The sequence below is a fragment of the Rhamphochromis longiceps genome, linkage group LG3 (genome assembly GCF_057381845.1).
Source record: "Rhamphochromis longiceps isolate RC_006_pf linkage group LG3, R_longiceps_female_GT1.1, whole genome shotgun sequence".
Lineage (NCBI taxonomy): Eukaryota > Metazoa > Chordata > Actinopteri > Cichliformes > Cichlidae > Rhamphochromis > Rhamphochromis longiceps.
In genome coordinates this window covers 41,752,543-41,771,944 of record NC_140559.1, presented here as the reverse complement: position 1 = coordinate 41,771,944, position 19,402 = coordinate 41,752,543, and the positions used below count along the sequence as shown (strand labels likewise).

The 19,402-nt window shown below is 39.1% G+C and overlaps 1 protein-coding gene across 1 annotated transcript; it reads right to left on the bottom strand.

Moving 5' to 3' along the window:
• Positions 1 to 1,772: 1,772 nt before the first annotated feature.
• On the bottom strand, positions 1,773 to 16,691 carry LOC146674723 (protein mono-ADP-ribosyltransferase PARP14-like). Its single transcript, XM_085402419.1, has 14 exons — positions 16,520 to 16,691; positions 16,322 to 16,446; positions 11,170 to 12,684; positions 10,849 to 11,085; positions 10,294 to 10,518; positions 10,154 to 10,208; positions 9,845 to 9,991; positions 6,117 to 6,179; positions 5,847 to 6,032; positions 5,508 to 5,684; positions 4,767 to 5,381; positions 3,808 to 3,944; positions 2,554 to 2,734; positions 1,773 to 2,182 (listed from the first exon to the last, which is right to left on the bottom strand). The coding sequence occupies exons 1-14, from the start codon at positions 16,689 to 16,691 to the stop codon at positions 1,890 to 1,892; spliced, it is 4,128 nt and encodes a 1,375-aa protein (XP_085258545.1). The 3' UTR covers positions 1,773 to 1,889.
• Positions 16,692 to 19,402: the final 2,711 nt, after the last annotated feature.

Genomic DNA, 19,402 nt, shown 5'->3' with positions numbered 1-19,402 from the left:
CAATTTGGATTAACCAATTAACCTATCCCCACTAACTGCATGTCTTTGGACGGTGGAGCCGGAGTGAACCCATGCAAACACGGGGAGAACATGCAAACTCCACACAGAAAGACCCCAGCCTGATGGTGCAATTGAACTCAGGACCTTTTTGCTGTGCAGTACCAGTGCTAACCACCGTGCCACCATGCCGCCCCAATTTATGACCATTATATGACTCATGTGGTTAAAACACTTGTACCCTCTGTTTGGGTACCTCAGTGTAACCTTTCACATGTTTTGGTTTCTGTCACTGCTGCAGCTCATGTGTGTCCCCAGAAACACTTTATCGTCACAATTTATTTATTTAATTTTAGTTCTTACAGTTTTTTTTCTATTTCTGATGTTTTTTGTGTGCTTTTGCCACATTATTTTTCTTTGCTGGTTTTTTCTTATATTGCAGTATGCATCCTACATCACATTAAAGACAAACCTGGTGGCACGCAGTCAGACGGCCTTTTTTTTTTTCGTTAGTTGCTTGATGCCCTATCCAGAAACTGTTATCTGTTATCATATACAAAGCTGGATTTTTACAATTCCTGTGTGTACTTCAGGTGTCTGGTAGTGAAGAGATGATAGCAACTGTGGAGTTTATAAACTCCTTCAGCTTTAACCTGGAGAACATCCACATTCGCATGGAAGGACCTGGGATGTTGGAGCCAAAGTCCAGGTATTACAGGTGAGTGATGATGAACAACTGTTTGTATAGCACATTTATATAGGCCTATATAAATGTGCTATACAAAAATGTGTTGTGTAGCTGCAGTTTTTCAGCTCTTTAGCTTCAGCACTGCTGATATTTCTTTCAAATGCTGCAGAGATAGCAATAAAATGAATAGCTAGTTGCTAGATTACATATTTTAAAAAGATTTGGCTTTTGAGTAAATGACAACAGGAGGTTTGACTTTATGATATATGGTAAAATTATCTTTTTGAACCTTTGACAACCTGAATAATCCTTAGCTCTAAAATAAGCACATTTAAATAAATTTAATTTCAAAGCTAAATTGTAATTATTTTTTGGCCACTAGGGGGGAGAATTACTTCCAAGGAAACATATCAAGCCACATTTAACTGTGTGACAAGAAAGATTATCATCCCGTTGGAGCTATTATCTCATCACTCATGTGTTTAACTCTCATTTTAACACAGTTAACATTTTAAACTCCTCTGGAGACAGTTTGCTATGTTCAACAGTTAGTTAATTATGAATTGAATATGTTTTTATATGTGTTTGCATAATGTTACCACAATTGTATTTACATTTCACAGTTTCTATTTGAGTGTTGATCACCCACCTCCTCTTATTTTTCTTTGTACAAGAAAGTGCCAGACAAGCATACAATAAATCTTCTGAAGATGTAAGATACAAATATCAACCAAATAAAAGAATAGAAATGCATAATCATGTGACGTGCCTTCAGTGTGTGTTTGTACATACATGTCATATTTCTTCATATTTCATATACTTCGTATATAAACAGCTTCTGTTGGCATAATTCTTACAGCTTTCAGAACAAGATTAAAATAACATATAATTTAACACGTAAGAAATTTAACACTGAAAAAAAAAAGTCAACACTACATTAAATATAATTGCTTGTAGTATGAAAAGTGCATTGTCTTCTTGTAAGAGAAACCTACCACATAGGTACCCAACAGGGAAATTTAGTTTTGTGTGCAAAACTTCTTAAATATTTAGTGTAAACTATGATAAAGTTTCTGGGTCCTTTACAAATGTAACTTTTCCACACACTTCCAGTTACTACATAAATCTTTATGTAGTTAGAAATATAACTTTAATATTGTTCTTTTTGGACCTTCATTTTTCCACAGTAGAAAATACTTTTCCCTTAATCTCCTTTGAATGTGATGAGGTAGTCGGGGTATGCTTGGTTGTCATGGAACACAATATACATGGCAGGGTTATCAATTTTGTCCACTGCGCTATCGAAGCGGTTGTGAGGCTGCTGGCTGTTTCGGAGTGGAAGCACCTTCATGGTAGCTTGGCCCTGAGTGAAGACGCCTGTGAGGACTCGGGCGACGAACATTAACCGAGAACCATCAGCAGCTGGCTTGGAGTAGGTGGGCTGGGCTGAGTAGCTGGCGTTTACAGCAAAGTAGGTCCCATGACCGTGTACAGTTGCTGAATGTAGGAAGAAAAAAAAGGAAATTAGTAATAGGTTATCATAGATAAAACATGGTGACTTCCAACATATATTACGTAAGTCTTGCATTTAATATCCTAAGAGTCCTGTTTGTGTCTATAAATGATGGTTAAATACAACCACATTCAAGACCATAAAATACTTGAAGCAGTCTGCAAATGATCAATCTGTCACCATGTAATGGTGGACCAATATAGACACAATGTCAGAGTGATCAGAGCGGTAAAGACTTACATGTATATGTAAAACCTTGGTGTATAGGAGGTAATAATTTCTAAGACAAAGTCAACACTAGTGATTCGTTTTGAAGCAACAGAAAAATGTTGTCTTGTTCAGTAACAATTATCACCGTTTTGTCCAGCAAAACTCCTGTTGAATCCAGTTGTCATGATGGAGTGGCAGTTTTCCTGGGTCGTCCCGTGGTACAGAGGTTTCTCCGCTGCTCCTCCCTCGTGTGCGTTCTTATCAGAAATGTGCTTCTTCTGGGCTTCATAGGCGCGCCGCAGGTGAACGTTCTGCAAACGTTCAATCTGACAAGAGAGACCGAAGCCAAAGGATCAAAGAGATGCCAAACAAAGCAGTGTGGATATTAATTACATCTGATGGCTTAGTTCATGTCTTTATGGTGGTAACCATAAACTGAGGCATGTGTTTCAGGTATGAGAAGTTTAGATTACAGCAGTGAATAATTAATGACTTTCTTACTGCAAAACTGAAAACTTTAGAAACTTAAAAATTAAAATAAAAAACACACTTTAGAAACGTGATATTTCTCAGGTAGGGAGTTTGAATTTTTCATAGCATTTCTGAGCAAATATATTGACATCGGTTCAATGGACCACAGAGATATGGTGGCCGGAAACTGCAAATATCCAACATAGATAGATAGATAGATAGATAGATAAATTGATTGATAAAATAAAATATAATGTATTTATTTTTTTAATGTGGCAATTAATTTGTTGACAGAATGTGACTGATTTCTGTTTCCTTTAATTTCCTGTTTTTCTTTTATGATTTCGATTTTTTATATACATTTACTGAATAAATATATTAAATCAATTCATGTCTTACATGTGGACACAAAAAGAAGAGCAGGTATGTGATGATGTTGCAGTTGCCATGGGTTACAAGACATCATTTCTTTACATAGGAAAAAAAAGTTCCTAGGGAAAAATGTTTTCAATTTTTTTTTTAATACTCATTTATTATCTTTTTTTAATATTTATGCATTTTACAGGTTAGATAAAATAATAGGAAATTAAACACTATTTATTTATGTTTAAATAAAAATAAATAAATAGTGTTTATAGTAAGTCAGTTAAAAATAAAAAATATCTATTTGTTACACCCTTTATGTTATCGAAATATGTAATTAATGACCACATGCACTGTTGATATAAAGTCTGGTGCAGTTAATATTTTAATTAGCTTCTTTCCCTGAATGTTAACATGTATCATGATAGCTGACCAGTTAAGCAGACCACATTACAGCCAGTAATGCTCACTAGTTTGCACTGTAACCACACAATCAACTTTTTCAGCTTGTATGCATGTACTTGTGTATATATGTACTTGTACTTGTGCAGGAAAAGCCACCCACCTTCATCACAGTTTTGGGGACAGTTCGTTTGAAAGCCTCCTTCACTGTGTGATACTCTGCAGAAGAAGTCTCCAGAGAAACCACCTTCATAGTCTCATTGGCAGCCATGGGGTCCCAGTACAGAGGGAAAGTAAAGTCTGAAAAAGACAACATGTTTGTTATATTTTATTAAGTCAGGTAACTATTGGTTTGGTATAGGAATGCATTTCCTGTTTTCTGTGACTTTAGTGCTTGCTTTCTTTAACTGATGATAAGTTTGTTAAAGCCCTTTTCTATTCCCATTCTGTTCCTTCAGCTGTGTCTCTATGTTTATCTTCTGTCTCTCTGTCATACTTTCATGTTGTGAGTCTGTCATCTCTTACTTCCTGTTTTACTTTGGTGGTATTTCGTCTCTTGCGCTTCGTGTCCAGTTCTTTCCTCTGTCTCATCAATCTTCCCTTGCCCTTTGTTGTGTTCTCTCTCAGCTCTTTTCCTCTGTGCCTTGTGTTTTCTAAGAAGTTGAAAAAGTATTTTTTCTCCTCTGTTTCTTTGTATTTTTAAGAGCTTAGCAATAAAGCTGTCATTGACTTTTACACATTGCATAGATGTTTTAAAATTGGGATTTGGTTCAGTCCAGCCACATATCAGTCTTAACACTGTTTGCTATATTGGTGCCCTTCTGACACCAATCTAACACTGCTTTGCAATGCAATTTGAAATCAGCAGATAAGGAGAGACTTTGATATTTCTAATATTGAAATTTTGACATTTCCTGTTTCAAAACTGTTTACTGTTACTGTCATTCCTCATAGTGACTTTTGCAACTATTTTTACAAGTACATTTTTTAATACTTTTTTAGTAGAATTATTTCTTTCAAAACCTTAACATTTGTTTATTGAAGTTTATATTACTCTCAAGCATCAAACTCCAATATCAGTCAGGCTCATTTTTGTAACATCTCTGAGAACTATCTACTCACCTGGAAGATTCTCAAGTCGTTTCAGCTTTGTCGTCTGTCTGCTCAGTGGTCGTGTGGCCACCATTGCCTGTACATCAACCTCCCATATAAGTCCCTGTGCATCTGTTATTCCTTCTGTTAATTCGTTTTTTTCCAATTGGTGATTAGCTGATTTGGGAAGTCTTTCCCAGTTACCGTGATTTGCCAGGATGCACCAAACCACTTTGTTGTAAACATCCTCCTCCTCCCTCACTCTCACCTCTCTAGCAAGGTTCATGTACTGGCACTGATTCATTTTCTGCAGTACCCGGGTGACCCCGTCTTTTAGCCCGCTCACTGTTAGGGCGCCAGACTGATCAGTTTGCACAAATAAACCCTCAGCCTCCACAAGATCCTTCAGCTCCATCATGTCATCCTGGTTGAGGAGTTCCAGTTCCTCCTTTGAGAAGGTGTTACTGGAGCACTGCGTCTGATATTGATGCTTCAGCTTTTCCATGGCATCATCAATGTCGGATATGGAAAGACCCAGGAATGTGAAGACAGACTGATGACTAGAAGAGCTGATTTGGAGACTGCTGAGGTATGCACTCACACTAGGAGCAGACTGTTGTTGCTGTTGTTGTTCTTGAAATGACACTGGAAGGTGGATCAAACAAATAAGCAAGTATTTTCAGTAAAATAATAATTTAATCTGCTTTTTATTTTAAAAATCACTACACTAAATAACCACACAAGATGGCACTTTGTGAATATTTCTGTCACCTCTGTTGATGACAGCTGGGGAATACATCTGCATCGCTTCCTCTTTAAAAGCCAAGAAGACATCGATCTTAATCAGGACGAGGCGGATGTCGGTGAGGCTGTTCATTGATGATGTAGAAGACTTGATCACTCGAAGGATGGCACCTGCCACAATAGTAGGGTCCAACTCGCCAGCACCTGCAGAAACACCACTTGCATTTAGGTGTGTGTGTGTGTGTGTGTGTGTGTGTGTGTGTGTGTGTGTGTGTGTGTGTGTGTGTGTGTGTGTGTGTGTGTGTGTGTGTGTGTGTGTGTGTGTGTGTAGCACAACAAGACTTGAATGCCAAACAAAATACGTACCAGCAAAGATGGCAGGAATTGCCACTGAGCTGTATTTATACGACTCACAATAGTAAATGACATTACACACAAGTTGGATGAAGTCCAAGTTGTAGACTTCATCCCTTTGTCCACATACATGAAAAATAGCTTTACAGGGGAAATTTCCAGACTGGGTCACAAATATTTTTCCTCGTTCCACGTATGCTGCACAGAAAGTGACAAAATAAGCATGAGTGAGAGGCAGATAAGTAAGATGAGAAGATAAGTAGCAACTTCTCTATTTCTCACCTGCTTTCAGTTCTGCTTCCACCTCTGGTCCAGCTACAGTTAAGATATCTTTGCATACCCCATCTGTAGAAGAAGAAGAGAAAAAGAATAAAAAAAATACTGAATAATTAAATCTGGACCTGCTAACTGCCCTACATGTATTTTTACAAGGGGTGGGATTTTAATGCATTGATTGCAATTAGTTAATTAGAAAAAAATTTAACGCGTTAAAAAAAGCTCTTTTAATCACACTTTGCATTCCAAGCAAAGGGGAACTTTTGTCAATGCTCGTTTCCCTGGTATACCGATTACACTAGTGATGGTAAATTTGATTCTTTTTACTGAATCGAGTTTTGATGAGTCACTCACCAAAGTGAATCGGATTTTTGAGTCATTTGATTCACTGAGTCAGTTGACTAGAGAGTGCAAAAAATGTACATTTTCACTCAAAGTTAATTTGTTTCTCTTTTCATGTAAATCCCACTGCTAAGATGAATGATTCTAAAAAAACAACAACTATTTTATAGAGCAAAAAAGAGCAAAAACATTTCTAAAATTAAGCAATTTCCTATCAAAACTGCTTAATAAACATTTATTTTTTTTATTTGTATTTTATTAGTATTTTCCATAAATGTGTCAAATATATATTTTCTCATCTAAATGTCCTCTGAGCTGTGAGCCAGGGGGCGGTAATGTGCCTTAACATTGGTTGCCAACCAAGAAGAAGAAGAAGCTGTGAGCCAGGAGGGAGGGGGTGAGTGAGTGAGTGAGTGAGTGAGTGAGTGATTCGCTTACGCTTACGATTCAGCACAGGAAGGGAGGGTGTTAGCATGTTAGTAGAGCGATGCTACTGTGAACCGAGGAGCTATTTTCTTGATGTGAGCTTCCACTCAGGGTTTTTTCTTTCAGTTCAGAGCAGAAATGCTTTTGTTAAGAAACTGGCTGTTGTTTCCCCCCCCACAATTTTAATTATAAGCTAGATATATTTCTACTAATGGAATTAGTTTTCTAACAGCAACAGGGATGAGTCAGTGAGTCAGTTGGGCTTGTGAATCATGATTTACGAGTCAGTAAAGTGATTCTCGAGTATTGAACGATTCGTTCACGAATCGAACATCACTAGATTACACTGATGCACACATCAGAGGTAAAAAGAATCAGAATAAAGTGACTTGCTGTGACTGAGCGGAGGCAAATTTAATTTCAAAAGACTACCTGACGGAAGCCTTGATAAAAGCATGGTTTTATGCAAACTGTGCAAAAGGGAGTTTGCGTACCATGAAGCACTTCAACTTTACGGCACCATCTAATTGCAAAACATGTTGCAGCAAGCACGAAACTGTGGGAGCTGTTAGCTCTAGCAGTTCGAGTACCAACAAAAGATATCGGCAGCCCAAATGTGATGAAATGACTGGCTTAAGGACCAAAATTAGCAAGTCATCATTGGACAACAATGCCCATAAATCTCTGCTTTGCATTTTGTCATCCACCAAACCTGTTCCGACTGAATTTGCCTGGTCAGCACTTGCACAAAAATATTAAACTACAACCATGATAGGTACGAGATGTAAAATACAAGTAAGTATTTGATCTTAAAATAAGTGGCCTGCTGATAATACTAGATGAAAACTTGGATGGTAAAAATAGTAAATGGCCTGTATTTATATAGCGCTTTACTAGTCCCTAAGGACCCCAAAGTGCTTTACACATCCAGTCATCCACCCATTCACACACACATTGGTGATGACAAGCTACATTGTAGCCCACAGCCACCCTGGGGCGCACTGACAGAGGCGAGGCTGCCGGACACTGGCGCCACCGGACCACCACCAGTAGGCAACGGGTCAAGTGTCTTGCCCAAGGACACGATGATCGAGACTGTCAGAGCCAGGGCTCGAACCAGCAACCTTCTGATTACAAGGCGAACTCCCAACTCTTGAGCCACGATCGCCCGTAATATGTTCAAAGATCATGTTTAAAAAGACATCCCCATTTCTGAGCAAACATGCATGAACATGTGTTTACCTTTGAAATTCGTAGAGAGCTATGCCACCATTGTGGCTAAAAAAAATAATGTCACAGTTACAACATGATCCTCCTGCTCACTATGCTATGTACAGTGGGGCAAAAAAGTATTTAGTCAGCCACCGATTGTGCAAGTTCCCCCACTTAAAATGATGACAGAGGTCAGTAATTTGCACCAGAGGTACACTTCAACTGTGAGAGACAGAATGTGAAAAAAAATCCATGAATTCACATGGTAGGATTTGTAAAGAATTGATTCGTAAATTAGGGTGGAAAATAAGTATTTGGTCACCTCAAACATAGAAAATCTCTGGCTCTCACAGACCTGTAACGTCTTCTGTAAGAAGCTTTTCTGTCCCCCACTCGTTACCTGTATGAATGGCACCTGTTTGAACTCATCATCTGTATAAAAGACACCTGTCCACAGCCTCAAACAGTCAGACTCCAAACTCCGCCATGGCCAAGACCAAAGAGCTTTCGAAGGACACCAGGAAAAGTATTGTAGACCTGCACCAGACTGGGAAGAGTGAATCTACAATAGGCAAGCAGCTTGGTGTGAAAAAATCAACTGTGGGAGCAATCATCAGAAAATGGAAGACATACAAGACCACTGATAATCTCCCTCGATCTGGGGCTCCACGCAAGATCTCATCCCGTGGGGTCAAAATGATCATGAGAACGGTGAGCAAAGATCCCAGAACCACACGGGGGGACCTGGTGAATGACCTGCAGAGAGCTGGGACCAAAGTAACAAAGGTCACCATCAGTAACACACTACAACGGCAGGGAATCAAATCCCGCAGTGCCAGACGTGTTCCGCTGCTGAAGCCAGTGCATGTCCAGGCCCGTCTGAAGTTTGCCAGAGAGCACATGGATGATACAGCAGAGGATTGGGAGAATGTCATGTGGTCAGATGAAACCAAAGTAGAACTTTTTGGTATAAACTCAACTCGTCGTGTTTGGAGGACGAAGAATACTGAGTTGCATCCCAAGAACACCATACCTACTGTGAAGCATGGGGGTGGAAACATCATGCTATGGGGCTGTTTTTCTGCCAAGGGGACAGGACGACTGATCCGTGTTAAGGACAGAATGAATGGGGCCATGTATCGTGAGATTTTGAGCCAAAACCTCCTTCCATCAGTGAGAACTTTGAAGATGAAACGAGGCTGGGTCTTCCAACATGACAATGATCCAAAACACACCGCCCGGGCAACAAAGGAGTGGCTCCGTAAGAAGCATTTGAAAGTCCTGGAGTGGCCTAGCCAGTCTCCAGACCTCAACCCCATAGAAAATCTGTGGCGGGAGTTGAAAGTCCGTGTTGCTCGGCGACAGCCCCAAAACATCACTGCTCTCGAGAAGATCTGCATGGAGGAATGGGCCAAAATACCAGCTACTGTGTGTGCAAACCTGGTAAAGACCTATAGTAAACGTTTGACCTCTGTTATTGCCAATAAAGGTTATGTTACAAAGTATTGAGTTGTATTTTTGTTATTGACCAAATACTTATTTTCCACCCTGATTTACCAATAAATTCTTTACAAATCCTACCATGTGGATTCATGGATTTTTTTTTCACATTCTGTCTCTCACAGTTGAAGTGTACCTCTGGTGCAAATTACTGACCTCTGTCATCATTTTAAGTGGGGGAACTTGCACAATCAGTGGCTGACTAAATACTTTTTTGCCCCACTGTACTTGTGTGCATCCTCAGTTTCACTTACCAAGGATAAAATTTTGGAAGTCTGTTGTGTTCACTACAACATCTGTAGTTTCATTGGTTATGTCACCAAACACAACATGTAGTTTAACCCCACTTTCCACTGTCATGGTTATGTCATCCAAGTCACTGGTGAGGGACCTGAAGATTGCTTAGAGGAAGAACACCACACATTAGCTATTGTTTGATATTTAATCTGATAACTGAGGGTACTAATGAAGATGGTAAAATATGGCACAGGCTGAATGCTTTTTATCTGCTCACTATGCATTAATGTCACATAATAAAGACAGTCTGAGTAGTGCTAGTTTACCTTGGCCTCCCTGGTTCATATTTAAGCTGAGCTGTCTGTAGACATCGTGGTAGCACTGTAGATAAAAACACAGAATAACACGATAAAGAATTGATGCCTGCATGTTACATATCAGATACAGGCCATCAAGTAAGGGTTACCTCCTCAGAATCAGGGTAACCAGGTTTAATGACAATGTGGATGTTTGTAAGAGATCCAGAAGATGCAGATAATCCAAACTGGTGAATGATGTCAGTCAACACTTGAATAGCTTCTCTCAGCGGGTATTGTAAAACAATTCCTGGCCCAATGATTGGAATGGCCACTGAACCAAAATTCTGCCGTACACAAAGCTCCAGACACTTCTGCAGACCGTTACCAAGAGCCTGCAAATCAAAAGTTACATATTTTTAACTATGTTTTCAAACTTAACTCTTGGATTGTACACTGCAACTGAGCACACAAGGAAAACCTTGAGGCTCCACAAAAAACTTAAATTTGTTTGCATAAGTCCTGGCTTGGAGTTTGTGGTATATAACATCAAGTTATTCCAACCTTTCAACTATACACAGCAATGATATTTATTTAATTTCATAAAACTTTACTATTCCCAAAGGAAATTCATTGATGCATTTCATTGGTTTTCTGAAGGTAAATTAAATATGAATAAGCTCTTATCCATCTCTAGAAGTGTTAATAAAAGTCCTTAATTTTACCTGAACACTCTTTCCTCTTACTCCGTCCCAAGGCAAGCACTCAATGAAGAAAATCTTGGAGCAGCCCAGAGATGGAGGTGCATCAACCAGCTGAACATCACCAGGGGTGATGGCACAACTGGCTAAGACTGAATCAAACTTTAACTTTAATACATTCCCAGCTTTGGCCAACAAACTTTTGCCAATATTTGTAGAAGTCAGCTGCTTGTTGAGCATGGGGACCACCAGAACATCCACCTGCAGAAATAATATTGAATAACATGAATGTTGATATTTTATTTTGAGACTATGGGAAATAGAATTGAATGGAAATAATCAAACCTGTTCATTTTCTAAACTGCTGAGTTTGATCTTCAGGTTTGTTCTGTTGATTGCAGAGTTTCCAACTGTGCTGTACATGCTGCTGCTGTAGCTGAGAGATCTAGGTGTATCACTGAGTCTGCTGGTGTTTCGTGGTCTTTGCACGTTTGGGATGGCTGCAGTTTGCTTCTCTCGGATAATGACGTGACAGGAACCCTCTATCAGCTCTTTAGTCACTTTACCCTCTTCCTGGAAGTACTGCTGAGCCCCTGGTCCATCTAGAGTCAAAGTGTCTACTACAACACTGTCTAGAGTTGATGTTAGGGCCTCCTTGGCCTCCTGAACATGACATCGAGGACCAGACACAAACACACAAGGATTTGGAAAATGTGAGGCTTGTAAGGTCACCTTGGTCTGCTTCATGCCAATCAAGTCTAGGATTTTATTAAAACAGTAGACAGTGTCATGATGAAGCAGATTGATGGTTTCTTGAGTTGAAACTTGATTCAACTGGAAGTCATGAAGAACTTCATTGAGCTTGGCCACATTTTCACTGTAGCCCACCAGTTGGACGTTGGTTGTTGAGGTTCCACTGGCGCCTGGCATGTAGCTGATGTCCACTCTGAACTCTCTACTGTTGGCCTCGTTTTTGGCTTTTGTCAGAATTTCTTTCAACCTGTTGAGATCTATTGCACCCTGCAGCTGTACAGTGGTCACTTTAAAGTCTCTCATTACTGCTGCCTCGGCCTCATTCAGAGCATCAGAGGACAAACTGGACAGAACCAGATCTGCACCCACCTCAAAGAAAACAGGGTTTCTGAGGCTCTGCAGGAAGCGAGTTTGGTATTTTGGGATGGCATCACTGGTCTTCATGAAGGTTAGCAGAGCTGTAGGGAACTTAACGCTCTTCTCCTTTATGTTCTTAATCAGTTCAACCAGTTTTGCAGCTCCTGACTGCACCTCTTTGTCAGGGCCCTCCAAAGTGATCATGGCACTACCTCTGATGATTGTAACCTCTGGACAATTAGCACGCATTTCTCGATTTAAGTCTTCTTCTATGAGCTTGAAGTTCTTCTCCACAATTGGCACTTCCTTTTTGGTGGGTAGGCTTTTTTCCAGAATTGCAATCTTCTCCTTCATGGCATCAACCTCTCCTACAACCACAGCATAGCCACTCTCTGTGTAAACTTTGATATCATCTGTCTTAAAGGCCGAGTCCTGCAGTACTATTTTCACCTGTTTTGGCTCAAGCACATGATAGCAGTTGTAGCTCTCAGTTAGCTGGACGAAGGCCTGATTCACCTGATACTCCCATTTCTCTGCAGAACCACCTAATCCTCCTCCTGGACCCTTGTCAACCTCCCCTCTAACCAAAACCTCCTCTTCATCGAAATTTAGCTCCACTGTGCAGCCGATTGACGACAGTTGTTTTTCAAAAAATGTGTATGCTTTACAGTTGTCTCTCAGGAAAAACAGCAGGAAAACATCTATTCTGAAAGTCTTCTCAAGACCATTTATGTTTGGGTTTGTAGAGCTCTGAAAGAAGAGAAGAAATCAAACAAATCTGTCAATTAATGCTATAAGATAGACTACTTATCATGAACAATTGGAGTGTACCACATAGGCCTGGGTAGTAAATCAAAAACGAATCATAACCTTCATTCAAAAACTCTAATCAACGTACATTAAAAAAAAAAGTTGATTTCACAGCAGTTTTCAGTTGTACTGATTCATAGAGTCCTTTCTGTTATGTAAATAAAAACACATAAAATTAATATTTCTCTGTATATGTTTTTTTTGTTGTTGTTATGTCTGACTATGACACTGTGTTAGAACAGAAATATGCTACAGTCGAGTTTCTAAAACAGTTTCGATATTGTGTACAATGTAAATGAAAGCAGAATACAATGGTTTGTGAATCAGTTAAAACATGATGTTGAGGTTTTTTTGTTTTTTTTTAATCTGTTTGCTAGCAGCAGTGTCCATGGATTCCACAAAGAATTTAAAATTTTGTTTACTGGCCAGACTCCTTCAAGCTGATAGGAAGGAAACAGTAACTCAAATAACATCACAACATTACAATCCAAAATTAACAACAAAGATTTAAAAGAAACAGCACTGAAGTCTTACTTGGTACTATCAAAGTGTACCTAATAAAATGTCCAGTGAGAGTGTTACCATCTGGCTTTTTATGACCTATGTTTTTAAAAAAAAACCACTATCTTTGATTGTATGGAGGTGGAGTAACATACATGGCATTGGTTACTTGCTTGTCTCGTCTTGTCAATTACAGTCAATTGTGCCTCCCTTATGTGTGTAGTTTCCTCGTTCCCCTCTGTGCATTTACAGTGTGTGTTCTCTTGTGTTCGTTACTGGATCGTCTACGTTATTTCCAGTGATAGGAATAACGTTACTAACACCGTTACATTTTTTCAGTAACGAGTAAACTAGTTACTATTTCTATCGTTACAATGCCGTTACCATTACTAACAGAAAAGTGCGGTGCAGTGCGTTACTATTTTTCCACAAACAGGCGGTCGAAGATGTGTTCAGCAGACAATCACTTTTTGGCACAACACCTGGAGCTAAGGGGCAATCACATGAGTGCTGCTGTTTGACTGAGGAAGAATAAAGTAGTCGTGGTAAGCCAGTCACATGACCACTTCAAGATGACAAAGCAACAAGGTGATATATACTGGTTTTTAAATTGTGTTGATAGGCCAGTAAAACCAGAGTCATGATAAACAATATATACGCTGCGTTTTTTCCTGAATAGTTTTGTCACATTTACTGTCTAAGGACAGTGCTAGCAAGCACTCTCTGCTTATGAGTAGAGATGGCACGATACCACTTTTTTATATCCGATACCGATATCATAAATTTGGATATCGGCCGATACCGATATAAATCCGATTGTCACGGGTTGCCGGGGCAAGCCGTGTGTGAATTATTAACGGACCCAAGATGCAGACTGCTTAAGTCGTGAGCGAGCTTTATTAACAAAAGGGTGAAACAAACAGGAACGAGGTGGACGAAAACCAAAACTTAAGAGTAACCTACACTGGGAAAAGCTAAGCAAAAACAAACATGAAACCTTGAGACATGAACCAGAGATGTGGGGAGAAGGCACTGGAAAATGGCATAGGAACATGAAACGTGAAAAAAGGAGAGTACAGAAACCCAGAATAAACAAAACCACAGAATAATAATAAACTAAAACATAAACACGGAGTCACAGACTCCGGACCATGACGCCAATATAGTGTGTTTTTTAATAAATAAAACTGTTTTTTAATATCTTGCTGCATTTTGTATAAGTTCAAACCTGAAAAAAAACACTAAAGCTATTCTGTTATACCTGTATGCAAAAAATACACTGCACCCAAAATATTTCATAGTTCAGCAATACTGATCAATCTAATAAACTTAAACCTGCTCCATCCTTCTTATTCTGGTATTTTAAAGAGTAAGCAACCTAATTAATAGGGTTGCAAACTCCCAGCAAAAAAATATATAAAATAGGGAACCACCCCCCACCTAATGATGCTTAATCGACGTAATCAACTTTAATTTGATGCAGTGTGAAAAAAAATGCACAGAAATCAATTATTTTTCAAGAATAATTAAATAGATTCAACATCTTTCTTCAACAGAAGTGCAGACTGCACAGATGGTATCTTCCCAAAGGAAAAAGTACTATAGCTTACTAGGGTATATTAGACTTAACAACTATATACAATAATGGACTTCTATACTTTTTACATCAGATTAAAATTTGGGTGTAAGATTCAGATAATTATTTATTAAAAGCTAGACATTTTAAATGAGAACAAGAAAGAAAAGTATGTCTTTGTGCCCCCTTTCCCTGTTCATGCCCTATCGGCCCCCCTGGCTAAACTTTGCTAGATCCGCCCCTGCACAGTTACCAGCCGTCAGCTAGTAGATCCTGGTGTACAAAGTAATTACTTTGTACACCAGGATCTTTTTTTATAAAAAAAAAAAAAAATTCTAACAACTGCTTATCAAGCTTAAACGTGCTGCTGTTATTCAGCTGCTGGTTTTCTCTTTCTGGCGTGAATTGGGCGACAAACAAGAGAGACAGACTCGCGACAGAAAAGCCGATCAGCTGATCACTAATCAGTTTCACGCTGAAGTAGCAGCAGGAGAGGGAGGGAGAGAGAAGAGGCAGTCGCTCCATATATCAGTCAAGCTTACCGTGGGAATGCTTTACAAACATTTAGATGGACTTACACACTTGCTTTACTTCTCTCTGGGATAACTTTCTCGGAGATGAAATGCCGGTTTGGTAGCGAGGCTCCGACTGCTCAACCAGACCGCAGACTGGTCTGGCACACAGCCCCTCTATCACGTGATGCATACTGCTCCGACGTGCTATGGTTATGAGCCGAGTTATGCCATGTTGCAAGTTTTGTGAGGTGCTTTTTGATATTTAATGGATGGATTACATTTTTTGTTTCTCCGATCCAGTAAGTTAAGTCAGTATTGGACTGATACCGATACATAATATCAGATCGGTCCATCTCTACTCTCAACACACTCAATCGAATGTCAGCAGCTGAAGAATAAGAGTTTGTTTTATATTCATAGTGACAAATCGGGTAAGATGCTAGCCAGCCAGTTAAGGGGCTTCCAGGCAGGTTGAGAGATCAAGATCAAATTTAGTCTGCAGCTCCATGCATTTATATATATATATATATATATATATATATATATATATATATATATATATATATATATATATATATATATATATATATATATATATTCACGAATTCCAGGGAATTTACATCTGCCAGGAGAGTTAAATTAAAACACCAGTGTCGTCTGGATTGAAGGACGTCTGGAAAACTCATTGATAACACAACAGGGGTATGGTCTGATGTTACTATGGCCTGGTATTCACAGGATTGGACCCATGGAGTCAACCGATTATTGATGAGAAAATAATCCATCCTAGAATAAGTGTGGTGTACCTGTGAAAAAACGAGTACTCTCCTCTGTGGGGGTGTAAATAGTGCCAAACATCAGACAGTTAGATAAAAAAAAAAAGGTTAACTCGCTACTCTTAAACTGATTCGGCAACATTATCCGGCTCTGACGCTGAGTTTTTACTGTAACCAAAAGTCATGTTTGAAAGAGCAGTAAACTGTACCAGTGATTGGCTTGGCATTGGCTGGTCAGAGGTCTGTGGTGAACTTGTCCGGCTCACGGTCAGCCGCACTTGTCCACTAGGAAGAGTGGTGGTGTGAAACTTCCTCTGCAAAACTCTGTCTTGATCTAAAACGAGCATAAACAGAGTCACTGAAACACAAATATAGGAATACATTTTACAAATAACCGACTGTCCTACCTTCTTTTTCCTTAAAACATATTTTATAAACGTTTCCTCCGAGTTTTTCAAGATTTCCACAGTCGCCACCCCCGGACTCTCGCCTTTTCTGAAAGTATCTCCTCACTTTCTCCTTCTCTCTGTCTGTAAAGTCAGTGGCTTCAAAAAACAGTGGATACGGATATTCATCCATTTTATCTGCAATTCTACACTAACATGAGAACTTTAAGCCCGTCAAACATTTGGCCGCTCTGAGTGCCCGTTTTTCTTTCAGTTTCACTTTTAAAGTATCACATCCTCATGTTTACACTCCCACACCCAGCAATGGGAAAAGTGCGCATTTAATTCTCAGGGGATTTTTTCAGCTCACCTGCTCTGCAGGTATTTTACAAGGTGTTTCAGCTGTCAGAGTATAACTCTAAATCAGCGGTCACCGGTACCGGTCCGTGAGTCGTTTGGTACCGGGCCGCGAGAGTTGAGGCGTGAAATGTATGGTTTTCAGGGGTTTTTTTTATCGGTTTTCAGCGTTATTTTGTTATCGTTTTTATCGTTAACTCGGTTTTCCTGGGTCTTTTCACGTGTGTTTAAATCTTCCTTTTTTCGGTACCGGTACTAGTTTTATTTTGTTGTATTTATCCGCGACACCTTAAAGTCCGTGAAAATGGGCATAAACCGGTCCGTGGCGCAAAAAAGGTTGGGGACCGCTGCTCTAAATCATATTTATGTCTTAATATGGTTTTGAGAAAGACATTTTACCAGTAATTATGTGAGGTCTGACATTAACTCAAGCTCGAGCTGTTTTCATATTTTCATCTGAAAACATCACACTAAAATCTACAGATATGACTTTTACTAAGAAGGAGGTAAATAAGCTCAGGAGATTTGTGGCAGTGACTGATTCATGTGATGAGGTCCTTTATGGACAGATGTCATGCCATGAACAATAGCATACATTACATTGATTCTTTAAACAATGGAGAAGAAGCATCAGTTTGTGAAGATCATATTGCTGAACAAATTATATAAACATCTTAGATTTTTCTTTCTCAAATAGTTTATTGTAAGAACAAACACAGTATATCTAAAAAATCACCGGGCAAAAAAGCATTACTGATTTAATACATTTTAAAAACACTTTTAAAATTTCGTAAAGCTACAGCTACTAAACAAAGTCAAAATTCCTTGTTATTAACTGCTGAGGAAATTACACATCTTTCATTTTAGTATTAAACACTGCATTTATATTTGTGATCCTATAAATCACCAAATGTTTTAATTTTCACATGAATGTCTGTTTACAGTTACAGATTTTGTCTTGATCTCCAACAGTGATCTTCCACATTCTCACATGTAGTTTCAAGCAGTAATCTAGAAATATCTAAAGCTCAGAACCAAATCTTTAGTGTCCAACTGAAGTTACCATAAAATTAAAGTTAGCTTAGTTTATTGTGCATTAAGAAATAATTACATGGTTTTTCAACATATGGTTAGAATAACATTATTGAAACGGTCATATTTTACGTGCAAATTGAGAGAAAGTGACCACACATAAATTTTATGTTGAACTGTCTCGAAATCAGATCTGTGCCTCTTTAAATATGTCCTTCCCATTCAGCAGCCCCGCCTATTAAGGGGTGGGAAAATCCACCTCTTCTATTTTCATCTCAAGCTGCTGAGTAAGGACCCAGACTGCGCTGTGGCAGAAGCAGTTACACAAAGTAAAACTTGTGCTATCATGAGAAACCACTTTTCTTTGAATTTACGTTCAGGAATTTAAGCACAGAGACTTTTGAAGATGGATTTATTTGCTGTTTAATGTTGTGTAGTTGAGCAGCTAATCATCCATTTTTTCCTACAGAGTGACTATTTGATTGGCTGCTCAGCCATGTGCTGTGACTGGTTGAATAGTTAATGGTGGAAGAGAGGAAAAACAGACACACTGTGGAAGAGCCAGAAATTCTAATTAACAATTAAATACACAGTAGTTTATAAACACACAGAGAGTGAAAAACATGAGTGAAAAAGAAACATAAAGTGCATCATGGGAAGGATTGAGGGGTCATCTGCACTAAACATATGCTTTATCAAAAATGGAAGTTTTAAGCCTAATTTAATCTTAACCCACACTACTTTTAAATATCCTAAGAACCAAAAGTAAGCCTGCAGTCTGAGAGCAAAGTGCTCTGTTGGGGTGATACAGTATTATGAGGTCTTTAACATAAGATGGGGCCTGACTGTTCAGAACACTGATGGTAAATCGGTGTTGAAAATGTATTAGCTGTATAGGAAATATTCCCCATGATGAAGCACTAACAGAAGATTATGAGGTAATCTGGATAAGCCTTATGTTAGAGTGGATTGTTAAATGTTGTCATTTTTATGCTTACCATCCATCTCTACATTGTTTAACTGTGGGATGAAAGGAATTCTACTGTCCTTCCCCCCAGATTCTCGAGGTTCTAGGTGGGGGGCTGTAGTCTTTTATTACAGACACATCCTTTTGCTTTTTGATGTAAGCTTCCTGCGTTTAAGACCCTTTGGTCAGCAGGAGGTCTGACACACACACACACACACACACACACACACACACACACACACACACACACACACACACACACACACACACACATTCTTACAGAAGTCATAACGTTCATCAGGCTGATTGGTGCAAGGCGGAGGCACCTTTATGCTGCTGCTGCCCTGAGTGTAAATACCATTGATGACTTACAAACACTGTCTGAGAACCATCAGCACCTGGTTTTGAATACCCAGGGCTGGACGAGTAGCTGGCATTTATAGCAAAGTAGGTCTGACCATATGCAGTTACTGAAAACAGAAAATAAAAGAGAGACATTTAAAATTTTGGAATTACCAGACATGTACAGTATTTTCCGCACTATGAGG

What these genes read in the sequence shown, in the direction of transcription:
- LOC146674723 (XM_085402419.1), bottom strand. Translation starts at nt 16,691, where the DNA reads ATGGATGAATATCCGTATCCACTGTTTTTTGAAGCCACTGACTTTACA. An exon ending in ATGTTTTAAGGAAAAAGAAG is followed by an intron (nt 16,447 to 16,519) that starts GTAGGACAGTCG and finishes TGCTCGTTTTAG; the next exon opens with ATCAAGACAGAGTTTTGCAG. An exon ending in GTTACCCTGATTCTGAGGAG is followed by an intron (nt 10,209 to 10,293) that starts GTAACCCTTACT and finishes TTTTATCTACAG; the next exon opens with TGCTACCACGATGTCTACAG.